At 38.7% G+C, this 15,595-nt stretch overlaps 1 protein-coding gene across 1 annotated transcript in view; it reads right to left on the bottom strand.

Moving 5' to 3' along the window:
• Positions 1-15,595, bottom strand: part of AHI1 (Abelson helper integration site 1) — a 241,425-nt gene that overhangs the window by 25,246 nt on the left and 200,584 nt on the right. The window contains exons 21-22 of the mRNA XM_036765884.1: positions 15,359-15,521; positions 11,562-11,662 (exon numbers count right to left, since the gene is read on the bottom strand). Coding sequence (XP_036621779.1) covers positions 11,562-11,662; positions 15,359-15,521 — 264 coding nt within the window. The remainder of the gene's footprint in view (positions 1-11,561; positions 11,663-15,358; positions 15,522-15,595) is intronic.

The following is a 15,595-nucleotide window of genomic DNA, read 5'->3' as shown; positions in this document are numbered from 1 at the left end:
AGCTAAACTAGATAAATCTCTGGTTCTCTCCAGTGCTAAACCTATGATCCTGTGCAAGGAGGCATCTGAATCTATGGAAAATGCAAAAATCACTAATATTTGTTGCCAAGAAGCAACATGACACAGTGCATTTTAGCTAGGTGGGGCAATGCATAAATGCACTGGAATCAGGAAGACCTAAGTTTAAATCTAGCCTCAGACACTCACACTGTGACTCTGGGCAAGTCTCTGCCTCAGCTTCCTCGACTATAGAATGGTTTTCATTAGGATCAAATGAGGTAATATTTGTTTAAAAGAACATAGTAAGTGCTATATAAATGCTTATTTCCCCTTTGAGATATTTGGAAACTTTCATCCTAATTTGGAAACATTTGATATACTAAAAATTCACACTAATTCTAATAATAATATCAATAAGCATGTGCCTTCCTGCCCTGAAAAAACCTCAGTCCTAAAGCCCTGCTTTCCTGCACCTATGCCTCCCCTTATATCTCAGTGCTGGCGTCAACTCCCTGAGACTATTAGTTGCAGAGAAGATGCCTACTTTTACTGGCAGACATTTTCTTTATACGGGATTGCTTCATACTAATGAAATCCAAAGTGTATTTCCTATTCCTGATAATAATAGCTAAAGTTTCCATAGCATTTTAAAGTTTTCAACTAGCTCTTTACATATGTTATCTCCTTTGATTCTCAATAGGGGTGATGCAGTGTGATTACTTTAACAGTCACACCTGGACAGTGATTTAGGGTTTACCAAAAACTTTCCACACAATCACCCTATGAAGTAGGTAGAAACCACAAGTGTGGGAGAGTTCTTGGTATTGAAGCTGCCACCACCAATGCAAAAAAGGCACTGACTCCAAGGCCACTCTCTATCTAGTATGATTCTCTGTCTCTCAAGTACAATTTTTAACACAATCACTTGGGCAACAGGCTGTCGCACAATCATCTCAGTTCCTTCTAAAGATGTTTTAAAGATGTTACTAACTTAATTGGGTCTGTTTTGGCTCCCTTTGAAGCTTTTGCTGACTTAACTTTGTATATTTGTATATTTCTTTCCTCAAACTCCATCTCTCATTCTACTAGGTTACTCCCTACATGTCAGGGTACAAAGAAGATAGATGTCAGAAGGCATGAATATAATGACATATAATGAAATTTTATATCAATGTATAATGCCAAAGAAGATGACATAGGACTACGCTCTACAACTACAGTGGTTTTTTCCCAGCCCAAGTCATATGCATATTCTTCTCTATACAACACTGAAATTCTGCATGAAAAAATCATTGACAGTGAAATTCTGCTATGGTCTAGCCCACTGGTATAGGCACACAGTAGGACTTTAACGTTATTGCCTGGTCTTCAGATAAAGCACCCAACAAAGGTCAGCAAATTATGATCTCACCAAATAAAAGTAGCATGGCTGAACTCATACTCTTCGATGAGAGATAACTTGCCCTCATCCTAACAACAATCTCTAGCAAGCACAATCTTCGGCTGAGTATGATTTCCTAGAAGAGAACCATATTGATCCCGAAAAGGGGAGTTTCCTAGCTAGAAACAATCCTAATTTGTTTCTGAAAAATAATCTCACGTCTTTGTCTTGGAACATCCTCCAGAGGCATGTAAGTTATCCTCCTATTTCTCTTGAAGTTAAGATACAGTGGGGACACCATTTCCCCATTTGCAAAGACACACCTGCTTTGATAGAAGAGGAGCAACTGTGAAGATTGGAAGCACAAACAATTTAAAGTCAAATGAGTAATAAATGTGCTTAAACAAGATCTTTTATTACACATGTCTTCTTTGATGGAAACATTTAAATATAGTAGTTACCTTTTATGTTTCTTGAAGAACTTACATTGGCAGTTTTATGTTGTAATTAAAGACCATGATGACCTAATATGGCTCTGGAGTTAAGAAACTCAAGATACAGGAAGCAAAGGTTTGCATACAGTTAATTTATCATGTAAACAAAATAAGTAGCAACGAAGGGAATATAGCTTAATTTTATTAGGGCACATTTCATATTTGGCTATTATCTTCAGGCACACACAAATGGACTTGCCTTTGTCTGAAGCTGTAACTCGTGTCTGTGTTACTAAAATGCAGGAATTGACCATAACATATATTCTTGTTACTGTTACTCATACTATTTGCACTTAACCCAAAAGATAGGATAGCACATTTTCAGTAACAGAATCCTGGAATTGCAAAAGACTTCAATTTGAGTCAATGAAACATACCTTGTTCTAATTTTGCATTTTTTCAAGTAAAGTGCCCAGAAAAGAAAGGTAATATTAAAGTGGTGGATGATTGTAGAAAATAGAAAGTTTTTGAGCAAAGTCAAGATGGGCTCTTTGCCATGCCACTCCATATCATTTCCCTGCTAGCCTGCAGTTGCCTGACACCTCCCCTGAATCCCTATTTCCCTCAGGTGCCTGTCCCTGAGCTATCTCCCAAGCTTTCAAGAAGGACTAACCTTCATTAATTCTCAACCTTTAATCTTTCTCTCACCTTGGATATCCAATTAATGAACTCAAATTGTCTCTTCTACATCCATATCTCTCCTTCCTGTCCCCTTCTTCCAACTCACACGATCTTCCCTCAACTTAGGACCCCTTGTCACCCCTTCCTAGGACTGTTAGAACAGTTTGCTAACTATCTCCTTCTTCCAGGCTCCAATTTCTTCCCTTTCCAATACATGCTCCACACAGTTGCCAAATAATCTTCCCAATACACAAGTTTGGCCATATGACTCCCTACACTCAAAAACCTTAAGCGGTTCCCTATTATCTCTAGGACAAAATATGACCTGCTCAGCTTGATATGTAAAGCTCCTCATAATCTGGCTCTAGCTGACCTTTTCAGTCTTATTTTGCCTTATTCTTCTTAACCCACATTATGTTTTAAACAAACTAATCCATTTGCTATTCCCCAAACTTGGCATGCCCATGCATGGAATGCACTCTCTTCTCCTCTTTACTTCTTAGTTATCCCTACCTCCCTTCAAGGCTGAGCTCATGTGACATTTCCTATGGGAACTTTCTTTTAGTTCTTAGGAAACCTATTAGCTCTTAATGTTGACTGTCCTCAAAATACTCTATACATATACATGTATGTGTGTATATATCTATATCAACACATTTAAGTATAATGCATGTATATGACATATACACACATATATATCTAACAATACATTAAATATCTATCTACATCTATCTATTTATCTACGTATCTTTATAAAGCTGTCTTTTTCCACTAGACAGTAAACTCCTCAATTGTAGGATCTGTTTCATTTTTGTCTTTGTTTCCCAGCACCTAGCACATGGGCTGGCAAACAGGAGATATTTCACAAATTTTTATTGGACTGTCAGATGGGGTTAAGAGCTTGAAAAGAAAGGAATTTCAGATATGGCATTGAAAGACAAAGTCACTAGTTCTGATAGCAACAGCTACTGCCACTCTCCACAACTCAGCATAGAAATGTTACATGGGATGGTCTCCCAACTTCCATGTTTCATATCTATAATGGATTAAAGAAAAGTTAGAAATATTTGGGTTCATTTTTGGATACAATATTATGAAGTTCAGCTCTCATGCTTTTATGTACAAGTACATCTGAACAGATCATTATTTGGACTCACTATGACATGTCTAATGTTCTTCTGTGTAACCATTACGGGGAAAGTCATAAATGAATATTGTTGACAAGGGAATAAAGAACAAACCGTGTTGACTAAACAGTTTGCTAGAACTATTATGAAGTGGTTGTTAGTTATTTGAAGTATATAAAAATACTATTCACAGTAAAAGGCTTCATCATAGAAATAAGTAGTTAAGTCTAGGCCCAGAGGCCCATAGAAACTCAATAAGCAATAGATGGAGAGAAAGGAAAATAAGCCCTGTCCCCGAATTATCATGTGTTAAATGAAGAGATGGGGTAAGAGCAAGATTGAGGTGGCATACTTCTAAAACCTAGTTTTTGGTAGTAGGAACTTCCGAGTTATCTGGACTCACCTTCTTTATTTTAGATCTTCGAGTAGAGGGGATGAAGATCTTCATGTGGCATCTAAGATAAATTGGTAAGTTGTGGTACCTTTTTGCAGAGAACAGAACACCTAACAGGCGAATTTGGGGACAGGATAGAGATTTTATATCAATTTGGGGAGGATTTCAGAGTAAATGTAAGTAGATTCTCTTAGGTTTCATGTTGCCAGAGTAAAATATAAAGTTCTATGAGGTCTCAGGATCTTCTCCTCATAAATTTAGAACTAGGAGATTATGTAGCTCAACTCCCTCATTTTATAAAGAAACTGATACCTTTAGTGGTTAAGTGACTTGTTGTAGGCCACACAAGTAGTAAGGAACACTATCAGGATTCCATCTCAACTCCTCTGAGCCCCAAACTGCTTTATTTGCATGACGCCGTGCTGCTCACTGTATTTCTTATAGCATTTTTCCAACTTCCCTCCATTTTTACTTACATTGTAACATAGTGACACCAAAAATCCTCAAGCCTCCTTTCATGAAACAAATTTTTGGGAAGTTCATTTTGAGACACACGGGAACAAGGCCAATGTATTTTTGTTCTTAAGTCATTAAGTAAGCTGTAAGGGCTCCAACCCAGTCTTGATTTGGCTGTGCCTTCATAAATTCTGTTGTGTTATGTTGCTCTGACCTTTGTGAACAAATCTTGGTTTCATTCCTGTGTCACTATGGCCCTCTCGCTCTCAGCCTCTGGATCTTTCTTTGAGGGACAAGAGATTCCTTTGATAGCGATACACTATGGACCTAAATGCACTTTAAAAATGTGTATGAAGGAACTGTAAATATTTAATAGAACATTTAAATATTGTCCCTAAATATTTACAAATCATGGAAAAAATAACCAGCAAAGAAGAAAACACATTTGACCATTATATCCTTTCAAAGGAACATCTTCAAATGAGCCAAAATGGACAGTTATCAATGTAAATCTTATTTGCAACAATAAACTTTCTGATCACTTTGGGTTACTGTCCTTGATGGTGGATCATCATTTATGTTCCATCCTTTGTGCATGCTTGTATCCTTGGGGTCTCTCCTAGGCCCTCCTCTCTGCTCTCTTTACATTCTCCCTCGTGTTGATCTCAGTAGCTCACACATGTTTAATTATCATCTCTACTCAGGTAATTCTCTGTAGCCAGTCCTCATATCTTTTCTGAGTTCCAGCCATGAATCACCAACTACCTGTTCAACATTTCTACTTGGATATCTCCAGTAGGCACCTGAAACTAAGCATGTGTGCAATAGAACTCACTGTCTTTCCTAACTTCCCTCTTTTGGTTTAGTCTGCCACTCTTCTTCCAGTATCCAAGATTTAAAACTTGGAGTCCTCCATTCTCCTCTCTCCCTTAATGCTGAGCCTCCTCCTACCCCTGCCCAGCCACATCCAATCATTTTCCAAGCTTTGCCCATTTTACCTGTATAACATTTCCTATATCTCTCTCCTTCTCTCTGTTTACATGATCACTATCATGGTCCAAGCCATTGTCTCTCACCTGGATACCTCAGCAGCCTCCTCGCTGCTCTCCCTGCTTCTAGGTTCTCTCTTTTCCAAACAATCCTCTATGAAGCCATTAAACTGATATTCTGTAAGTACAATTCTGAACATGTCACAAAGTTGCTCAAAAAGCTCCCTGTTACCTTTACGTTAACACACAAATCGCTGTACTAGGCATTCAAGCCCTTTACAATCCGGCTCTATCCCATCTATCCAGATATTCCACACTACTTTTCCTCATGTACTATATGTCAACTAGACTAACCTCCTTCCTGTCCCCTCCTCCCCCCACGACATTCTAGCTTCCTGTCTCTGTCTAAGCCATTTCCCCTTGCCCAGAATGCTCTCCCTCTTTAACATCCTTCTCTTGGAATCCTTGGCTCACATCACACCTCAACTCAATGTCGGGCTGTTTCAGCCACCTTCATGGACATTCTCATCCACCCATTCCACTAGGGGAGGTCTTCCCTTGCTTGGGGTAGACACCCCCCAACCCATCGATGGGTTAGAGGCCTGTTGGTTCCCCTCAACCCTGGTTTAGCCCTCTGCTGAGACAGATTACCAGGGTGTAGCCACTGAACATATTATAGTTTATTGGAGTTACATGTTAGAGTTGGGCGAATCAAGTGGACACCAAAGGTAGATAAGCAGCCCTGAAAACTTATTTGTAAGCCCTCACACCACAGGTGCTTATCCTCCCTGAACCACCCCCTAGCTGGTCAGTGTCAGAGGAGGCCAGATTTGAAACTCAGGTTTTCCTGACTCTATGTCTGATGCTCTACCCACTATGCCACATAGCTGCCCTTTATCTTTGTATACTTAGCACTAAACCATAGTCTTGCTCACATAATAAGCTTTTAATAAATGCTTGTTGAACTGAATTGAATCAAGGCTCCCATTAAGCTGATTTTGCTTCACTACTCAAATTGATTAAAAAAACAACAATAAGCCTTCTAAACAAACTGTGGTATATGAATGTAATGGAATACTATTGTGCTATAAGGAATGAGGAGCAGACAGACTTCATTATAATCTGAAAAGACTTCTATGACCTGATGCTGAGTGAGGGGAGCAGACCCAGGAGAACATTATACACAATTATAGACACATGGTATCTGTAAGGACTAACTTTGAGAGACTTGGCTCTTCTCATCAATGCAAGGTTCAAAGACAGCTCCAAAAGACTCAGATGGAAAAAGCTATGCACATCCAGAGAAAGAATTATGGAGTCTGAATGAAGATTGAAGTAAACTATTTGCTCTCTCTCTCTCTTTTTTCCCTTTTTTTGGGGTTTTGTTTCTTCTTTCTCATGATTCATTCCACTGGTTATAATCCTTCTTTACAACTGGACTATTATGTAAATAAGTTTATTGTGAAGGTATATGCAGAACCTACATTGGATTACATGCCGTCTTGGGGAGAGAGGAGAGGGAGGGAGAGAAAATTTGGAACCAAAAAACTTGTGGAACTGAATGCTGGAAACTAAAAATAAAAAATAAACTTATAATTTAAAAAAATATAATTTTTATCCTTTTTCTCTTTCTTCCTTCCCTTCCTTCCTTCCTCTTTCATTCTTTCTTTCATCTTTCCATCTTTCTTTCTTTCATCTTTCCATCTTTCTTTCTTTCTTTCTTTCTTTCTTTCTTTCACAAAACCTTAAACCCAGTTTACTTTGAAGCTCCTAGATTGGACCACAATAGGTCCCTGCCCAAGCTCCACTTATTAGCTGTATTTTGGGCCCTCCTGCCTTAGAATGAATGTCAACGGTAACTGTTTCTCTTTGGAACAGCAACCCTGAGAGTCTTCCCCTCTCAGCTGGATTTCTTCTTCTTCTTCTTCTTTTTTTTTTTTCCTAATTAAAGGGGACATCCCTTGACTCAGTCCTTAAAGAGGCCTATTCACTGAATGGGCCTTACCTCTCCCTAAGTGATTACACAAAAAGGTCATAGCCTAAAAGGGCCAGTGTCTCCCATTGCATTCTACTGCAAGTCATGTCATCATTTCCCTAAAGTCATGGTCTTCTTTGAAAAACAAAGGACAAACACAACATCCCTTTTAATAGTAGAAAGTATACTAGATTTCAAGTCAGAATACCTATCTACACTAAATGCATGACCTTGGGCAAGTCAAAGCCTAGATTTCCTTATCTGTAACGAGGAGAGATTTTCATTCCCTACCTCACCCAGTGGTTTGGGAGAAAGTGCTTTGTAAACTCTAAAGTACTACATAAATGCAAATCATTATTGGAAAGTCTTTTTTGAGTATTTTTGTTTGGACAATACAATGGTTTTTTTGTTTGGACAATACAATGGTTAACAGCAAAAAAGTTAGAGGATAAGAATGACTGCTTTAACACAGGCTCAGAAAATGCCTCTAAATTTTATTTACCAATTTTTTTTTTAGGATTGTATCTCTGTAGGCTGCAATACATATGTGTGTGTGTATGTATGTATGCTGTATCTGTTGAAAAAGAGAAAGACAGAGGGCTTTGCTAATCTGCTGATATTTGGGGTCTGACAAAAGAGCACTGGACTTGGAGACAGGAGATCCCCATTTTAATCCTGGCTCCAACTTTACTAGAGATGGGCAATCCTTTAATCTGTGAGCCTTGGTATCTGCATTTACAAAATGGTGATAATAATTGTAGTATTTGCCTCCAAGTGCTCTTGTAGGAAGAGTGTAAATCCTAAAGCACTACAGACATATGAGTTATAATTATTACTAAAAATCATTATTATTATCATTATTACTAAAAAGTTGAATCCTAAATTTCCTCTCTACATAAGCAGATAACCAAGGTTATATTTAATGTAAAACAAAACAAAAACCTCAAAGAGAAAAGTAGCCAGCACTATCAGCCCTGCTTTCTTCAAAGCTCTTGAATTTGTGTCCTTCCTGATAACATCAACACTTTCTCTTCTGTTTATCAGCCGGGGTAGTTTACAGAGCTCCTCTGCATAAACTCTGGAATGAGCCTTCAGGCAAACTCTCTGCTTCATTTCCATAGCCCTTCCCACCTGCTGTGGCTTGGGTTTCTGTTGATTTAGGGATTTAACTCTGTGTCTGCCAACTCTGGAGTTTGGGCCTTGGTGGAATCCCACTGACTCAGGCTCCTCCCCTCTGTATCTCACATAGGAGATATGCCAGCACACATGTGCTGTTCTCAGCCACCAACTATTCAATGAAATCAGTGCAATGTTGGAAGGTACCTGGCACATTCAGCAGGTGAGCAGGTGTGTTCCACTTGGACGAACTTTAAGGCTTGGCAGCTGCCAAGCTGTTACAAGGTATAATTTTGCTTCTTAGTCTTGAGTTTGTATAGAAAGAAAAAAAAAACCCTACCAAGTTTTTAATAGGAGTTTATGGAGTACAGTTCTGGAATAGTATGTCAAGAAGGTCAGATGCAACGGAGAAAATGCAAAATAAGAATGACAGAGACCAACAGACCAGAGAGATAGAGGCAGAGACACGGAGAGGGAGAGATAGAAAGACAGACACAGAGAGAGAGAGAGAGAGAGAGAGAGAGAGAGAGAGAGAGAGAGGAGAGAGAGAGATAGAGAGACAGAGAGAGAGAAAGAGAGGAGAGAAAGAGAGAGAGAGACAGAGCTAGATAACGGCCCAAATCACAATCGCTTCCATGGTTTGGGGGGCTGTGTAGTGCAATAGTGATAGCAGCAAACACAGTGCTAGAATCAGTGTCAAGGAAGTTGGGTTTCAATTCTAAACCTATTCCTAACTAGTTGAGTGACTTTGGGAAAAGTCATTTAAGTCTCTGCTTCTCTGAAACCAAACATATTTTACTAAGTAATTAAACACAAGGGATCCCAAAAGTCTTGGTGTAGTTTTAAGCTTTGATAGCTTAAATAGCTATTTCGATGTTTAACTGCTTATATAGCTTTAATAGTTATTAAAGCTTAAAACTGTACTAAGACTTTGGGGACACCCAGCATATGGCTCAAGAACATGATCCTACTAGAATTCTCATCATGTTTGGAACCTCAGTCATACATTTCTTAAGGGCCTGGCTCTAAGCCTTCATGACTCACCATATTCCTGAGGCCTTTGGTTATCTAGGACAATAACAGAGCTTCTCACAGGCTTCCCTTTGTATAAGTATAGCTATCTTCTTAAAAGTTTTCCCTGCCTAGTAATGTTATAGAAATATAGAATTCTAAAGCTCAAAATGGCCTTAGAGGTCCATTGATTTTTATCCTATTATTTTTAGAGGATGCCGAGGAGTAAAAGGGACAAGCCATTTGCTCAATGGCACTCAGCTAGTCAGTGGTAAAGACGGAACTAGAACCTAATAAAGACTACTTGCTACAATGTGCAGGGAGTGAGAAGGGGTGGAAAGGGTTGTAATCTGCATCAATAAAAGGGATGTCCACCCTGACAGAGTCACAAATCTTCTAAAGAACTGAAGTAAGAATTACATTCAAATGATGATACAAGCTGAAGTGCTGCAGTAGGTGAATGTGGATCAGAGGAAATAGAAAAGGTTTCATGGAAGAGATGGGACTTCAGTTGAACTTTAAAGAATGTGAACATGCAGTAAATCTACATACAGTGTTTTTATACACATACACACACCCATATACGTATACATATATATTATATAGTTATTATGTTTAGGAATTTATTCTTGATATATCCAAATTCATACAGTATAGACTCTAGTTAGTATCTTTTGTTTCTACTTAGAAATGCATGATATATGCATGTAGTCAATATGTGACTAATTGTTAAGTGGAAATGAGAAACAACTTGTAGTAAAAAAAAAATCACAGAATAGAAGACTTAGGCTCTTGGGTTCTTGTGGCTGACAAGATTCATCACCAACCTTCTAGTGACATTCTCTCTTTGCTAGCATGGCCTCCAGATGACAGGAATACAATTTGTTATGGGGCCTAGATTGGAAGACCTTTCAAAGGCTATTCAAAGGAGGGACACTGAGAAGTGTGAGTCTAAAAGTATGTTTGAAACTAAGATCCCAGCATGCAATGGTCAAGATACATATACCATTACAATATGGCCTATGCCTAGTAGAACACTGCTCTCATTCATCTATGCTGGGAAGACCAAGTGATCCATGGAGGTAGGCAGAGTTAATTTTCAGGATAATCAAATTTGAGGACTTAGTTCAGGGGAAAATGGGCTTCAGTGGCATTGGAATTTTAAGGTAGAAGTCAGAAGACTAGGCTTCAAATCTTGCTCTACCATTTTCTATTTTGTGATTTGGACAAGCCATCTTACCTTTATAGGTCTGTTTCTTCTATTATCAAATGAATAGTTTGGACTAAATGATCTCTAAAGTCCTTTTCAGTAAATATATGATCCTATGATTCTAAGTTTAAATGGGGATAAGCAGGAACAAATCAGAGTAGTGCATGACCAACAGTAAGACTGCTTCAATGCTGAGCTGGTCATAATAACCTAGGACTACTTATCTTCATTTCCAAGTGTAGAGACAGGTTCAGTCCTAGAATCCAATAAAGTGTAGCTATTGGTTGGGTTAACTGGCCCTAGATGCAAAAGAAAGCCAGGTATGCAAGGGCTGATCTTTAACTGTCTAATCCTACAACAGAGCCTCACTAAGTGCTGGGATCACAAAAAGGATTCAAGCACTCTCAATTTATTAACTTACTAACCAAATCCTAACACTGTTTGTAATAACCTCAGATGCCAATCTTTTAAAGGGATTCCACCAAATAAGACATTTGGGGGTGGGGGTGGGAATTAAAATTTACATTAGCACATTCCTACAGTTGGATCCCATCCAACAAAGCAGGCATAATTTTAAACATAATATGAGAATGTATGCATAAAAACAAATACCCATATCACTTAATTGTAGTTGAAGAAGAAGCTAGAATATTCATAATCAAAGCAACAGATTAAGTAATGAAATCAACAAATAAAGAGTTACAAATCATCAGTAATTTATTCTGAAAGAATAGAAATAAAAGTGTACACTCAAAGCATAAAAACTTCCTTTCTGACAAATATTTACCTCTTGTGGAGTTGGAGAACTTTTTTCTTCCTCAGTTTGTTTAGTGGAGAAATAGGAAGAAGACTCTTGTGCTCTCTCTGATGACTGGATGTCATATCGTTCTAGGATTAAAAACATAGAAATGTGATATGCAGATATCTAGGCAGGGATCTGTGGAAATAATATGAGCAGGGAAGGGTTAAATCAGACTTTTACTAATGAGGCTGACAGTTCCCCTTATTAACGACTATTTCATCATATATATATATGTATATTTATATGTATATATATACACACATATACAAACAAAACGTGCAAATATATGTGCTTACGAATATGCATATATTAGGCATATGCACGTATAACACACTACTATAATAGTAAAATATCATGTACAAGCCACCAAACAGTAGAAATGATAAAAGATTATACGTGGTTACCTGTAACCACATTTTTCCCTACTATAACCATAGATACATAACTGGGCTTTTAGAAAAATTGTGTATTTAGAAATGGAAGAAGCAAAGGGGCTGTCAAAAACAGAAACTGTTCTGGGGATTGATAGGGCTGCCTCCAAACACATTCCTCCATACTCCCTTATTTTTTTCCCCCACTGTTCCACTGTTTGACATTCTCACATTCAGAGATTCATTAGGGTTAATAAGCTTCTTTTCAACATTAATAACAAAACAAAACAAAACAAAAACTCTGAGGGCCAAAGGACTCCACCAGTAGGAATGAATGACTGCATCAAACAATCAACAAGCATTATTAAGCACCTTTTATGTGTCAGGCACCGTGCTAGGTGTTGGGATACAAATATAAAAAAATGAAACAATCCTTAATCTCAAGGAGCCTCACAATCTAATAAGGACGGCAACAAATACATAAATATTTGTATTAAGTAAAGAGAAAATAAATACAAAGTGGTAAAATACAAGGTGGTTAGGGAAGGAGGATACTAGAAGTCGGGGGAATCAAGAAAGGTGTCCTGTAAACAGTGGTGGTTGAGTTGGATCTTGAAGGAAGAAGGATTCTTTGAGGTGGTAGTGGGTAAAGAGAAAATTCCACATACAGCCAGTGCAAAAGAATGGAGATATGTGATGAAATGTCATGCACAAGGAGCAGAGAGAAGGCCAGTTTGTCTGGGTCACATAGTGAGAGGGAAGGAATATGGTACCATGAGACTGGAAAGATAGTTTGGGTCCACACTGGGAAAGGCTAAATGGAGAAGTTCATATTTCATCCTATAAACAACAGACTGCTTGCCTCCTAACATCTAGTTAAGATAAGCTGTCTTGGAATGAATAAAAGTTCTGATCAGGGGATGTGGGTTATTTTAAGACATAAAGCACTTTCAGGGGTGGGGTAATCTGCATAAACCCTCTCTGAAGGAAGCTCAAAATACTATGAGGAAGGCACTGGACTTCTGGGGTCCCACAGAATAATCACAGAAAGGGAGCTGGGAAAATGCTAATGACAAATTCTGTCCATTTCAAAATTTTGCTTGGCACTGGCACTGCATTCAGGAAAGACCAACACTCTTCTTTGATTCAACATGTGACCTCTAGTCCTGAATACAATTGTCCAAAAAAGTAGGTATGGGGTAAGCCTGATTAATAAGTCATGAAGCATTATTAGTACTATTGTTAAGGACAAGGGGAGGGGAAAATAAATGTTTATTAAGCACCTACTATTAGCCAGGGCGGTGGGTATGGGGAGGCAGCTAGGTAGTCCAGTGGATAGAACACTAGGTTTGGATTCAGGAAGACTGAGTTTCCTGAGTTCAAATCCAGCCTCAGACAGGTGAAAGCTGTGTGACCCTGGGCAAATCACTTAATTCTGTTTGCTTCAGTCTCTCCATCTGTAAAACAAACTGGACAAGAAAAGGGCAAACCACTCTAGTATCTTTGCCAAGAAAACCCCAAATGGGGTCACAAACAGGGGGACGGGATTGAAATGACTGAGCAACAACAACAAAAAGGCCATCCCTTGACTCACTTCTTGAAGAGGCCTATTCACTGTTACGTTACAAAGTGAGCACCTGAAAAGGCCCCCCCCCTAAAGGGGCCAGGGTCTCCCAATGCATCCTGGGCCATCTCCAGTCATCCTGGTGAATATCAGGCCACTGACCCAGATGGCTCTGGAGGAGAAAGTGAGGCTGGTGACCTTGCACAGCCCTCCCTCACTCAAATCAAAGTCAACTGCAAGTCACGTCATCATTTCCCTGATGTCATCGTCCCTTTTGAAAACAAAGGACAAACACAACTGTGCTACAAATATTAACTCAGGACTAGCACTCTAGCTGCCTTTAAAAACACCTGGAGGAATGGGCTGAAGCTGAAAAGAGGCAAATTTAGGGTTAGCATTTATAAAACAATTTGAAGATTGCAAATATTATCTCCTATTATCATCACGATAACCCTTGGAGAGAGGGGCTATTATTAATGCCATTTTACAGATAAAGAAACTGAAGAAGACAGAGGTTACGGGATTTGAACACTAGTATCTGAAGCCAAATTTGAACTCAGGTCTTCCTGACTCTAGGTTGAGCACTCGTCTACTGTGACATCTAGCTGCCTATATTATGTGTTAAATAGGCTTTTGATGGGTGGTAGAACCTGACACCCATTTATAAGGTTACTTGTTTTTAAGGGAGAAAGAATTTTAAGTCCTAAACCAAATGATTTAGAAACAAACTTTGGATACAACTCATTAGTATTGGTTTGGGAACTGTCTGGAACATTTTTGATTTAGGATCTGTAAATTTTAGGGTCTGAAGAGTATGTCCAAATTCTAGGATTATATATATCATTTAATTACCAACAAAGAATGTTAGAGCTAGAAGTGACCTTAAAGAATTTCTAATCCAACCTGCTTATTCTACATATGAGAACGCCGAGGCTCAGAGTGCTTAAGTGATAGGCACAGGATCTTAAAGTTACTCAGTGACAGAGAAGAATCGGTCCTAGAACTGAGATCTCCTGGTTCTTAGTTCGGTGCTGTTTCTTTTTCTTTATACCGTTATATTCACTGGTAAACTGATGGTTACCTCAATAGAAGATTAATTTACTTCCCTTGTGATGAGGGGTTTTTGCTTTTTAGTTCCTTTTTTCTTTTCAAGTCCAATTTTTATTCATGTCAGTTTTATTTTCACCTTTGGGGATCTGGTAGTCAATCTACAGCTGTCAGCAAGTCATCTAGAATTTCTAGATGAACTTATATTTTCTAAAATAGTCTTCCTCTCCGTTTACTTGGGGGAATGAAACAATCTATTGTGGAGGAGAGAGTAACGGGTTGAGACTGACACCTACAACCTTACAAAGTGGGAGTCAGAGAGTTTGGAGATCTTAGGTGCTTGAGAACTGAGATGTTGTGGGAAGCTGAGAGCTGCCAAAATTCTGTGAAGCAGGTGGCTGGGGAAAAGGGTATGGGGAAGAAGGTTGATAAGTGGAGGGGGACTATGTGTGATTACAGACAGTGAGGCTGATGTTACCCAATCTCAGAACACAATAGATTTCTAATGTGTGAGGGATCCTATTTTTTTTTCTTTTTTGGAGGGGAAAACATGAACAGACACCTCGATCTGATTATTTATACACACAGATTACTTAGAGAGAGGTTACTTCATCTTTCTGGGCCTCAGTTTCATCATCTGTAAAACTTAGGTGTTGGACTAGATCACCTTTTGGTCCTTTCCAACCCTATATCTCTGATCCTATGATCAGCTCAGTAAATTAAACAGCAGAAAATGATAAAAATCTTAGACCATCAGTTATACCCACATTAGTATATCAGGAAAAGAGCATAAAACTTACTTTCACCAGCCACATAATTAGCTGGAAAATAACCTTGTTGTCCATTTGTGAGGCTGCCAAACCACCAGTTATCATTATCTTTGTACAACACTTGGATAATGTCACTTCGATGGATGGTTAGCTCATCTGATCGATGCGCTGTGTAGTCATAAAGAGCTACTACCTAAAAGAGAGATAAGACCACCACAGCTTTATCACAACCGTGCCACAGAGAAAAACCCCCAACATTCACTTCCT

This window comes from Trichosurus vulpecula, chromosome 7, assembly GCF_011100635.1.
Source record: "Trichosurus vulpecula isolate mTriVul1 chromosome 7, mTriVul1.pri, whole genome shotgun sequence".
NCBI classification, from domain to species: Eukaryota; Metazoa; Chordata; class Mammalia; order Diprotodontia; family Phalangeridae; genus Trichosurus; species Trichosurus vulpecula.
Note: the sequence above shows the minus strand (reverse complement) of the source record. Positions and strands in the feature narration are given on the sequence as shown.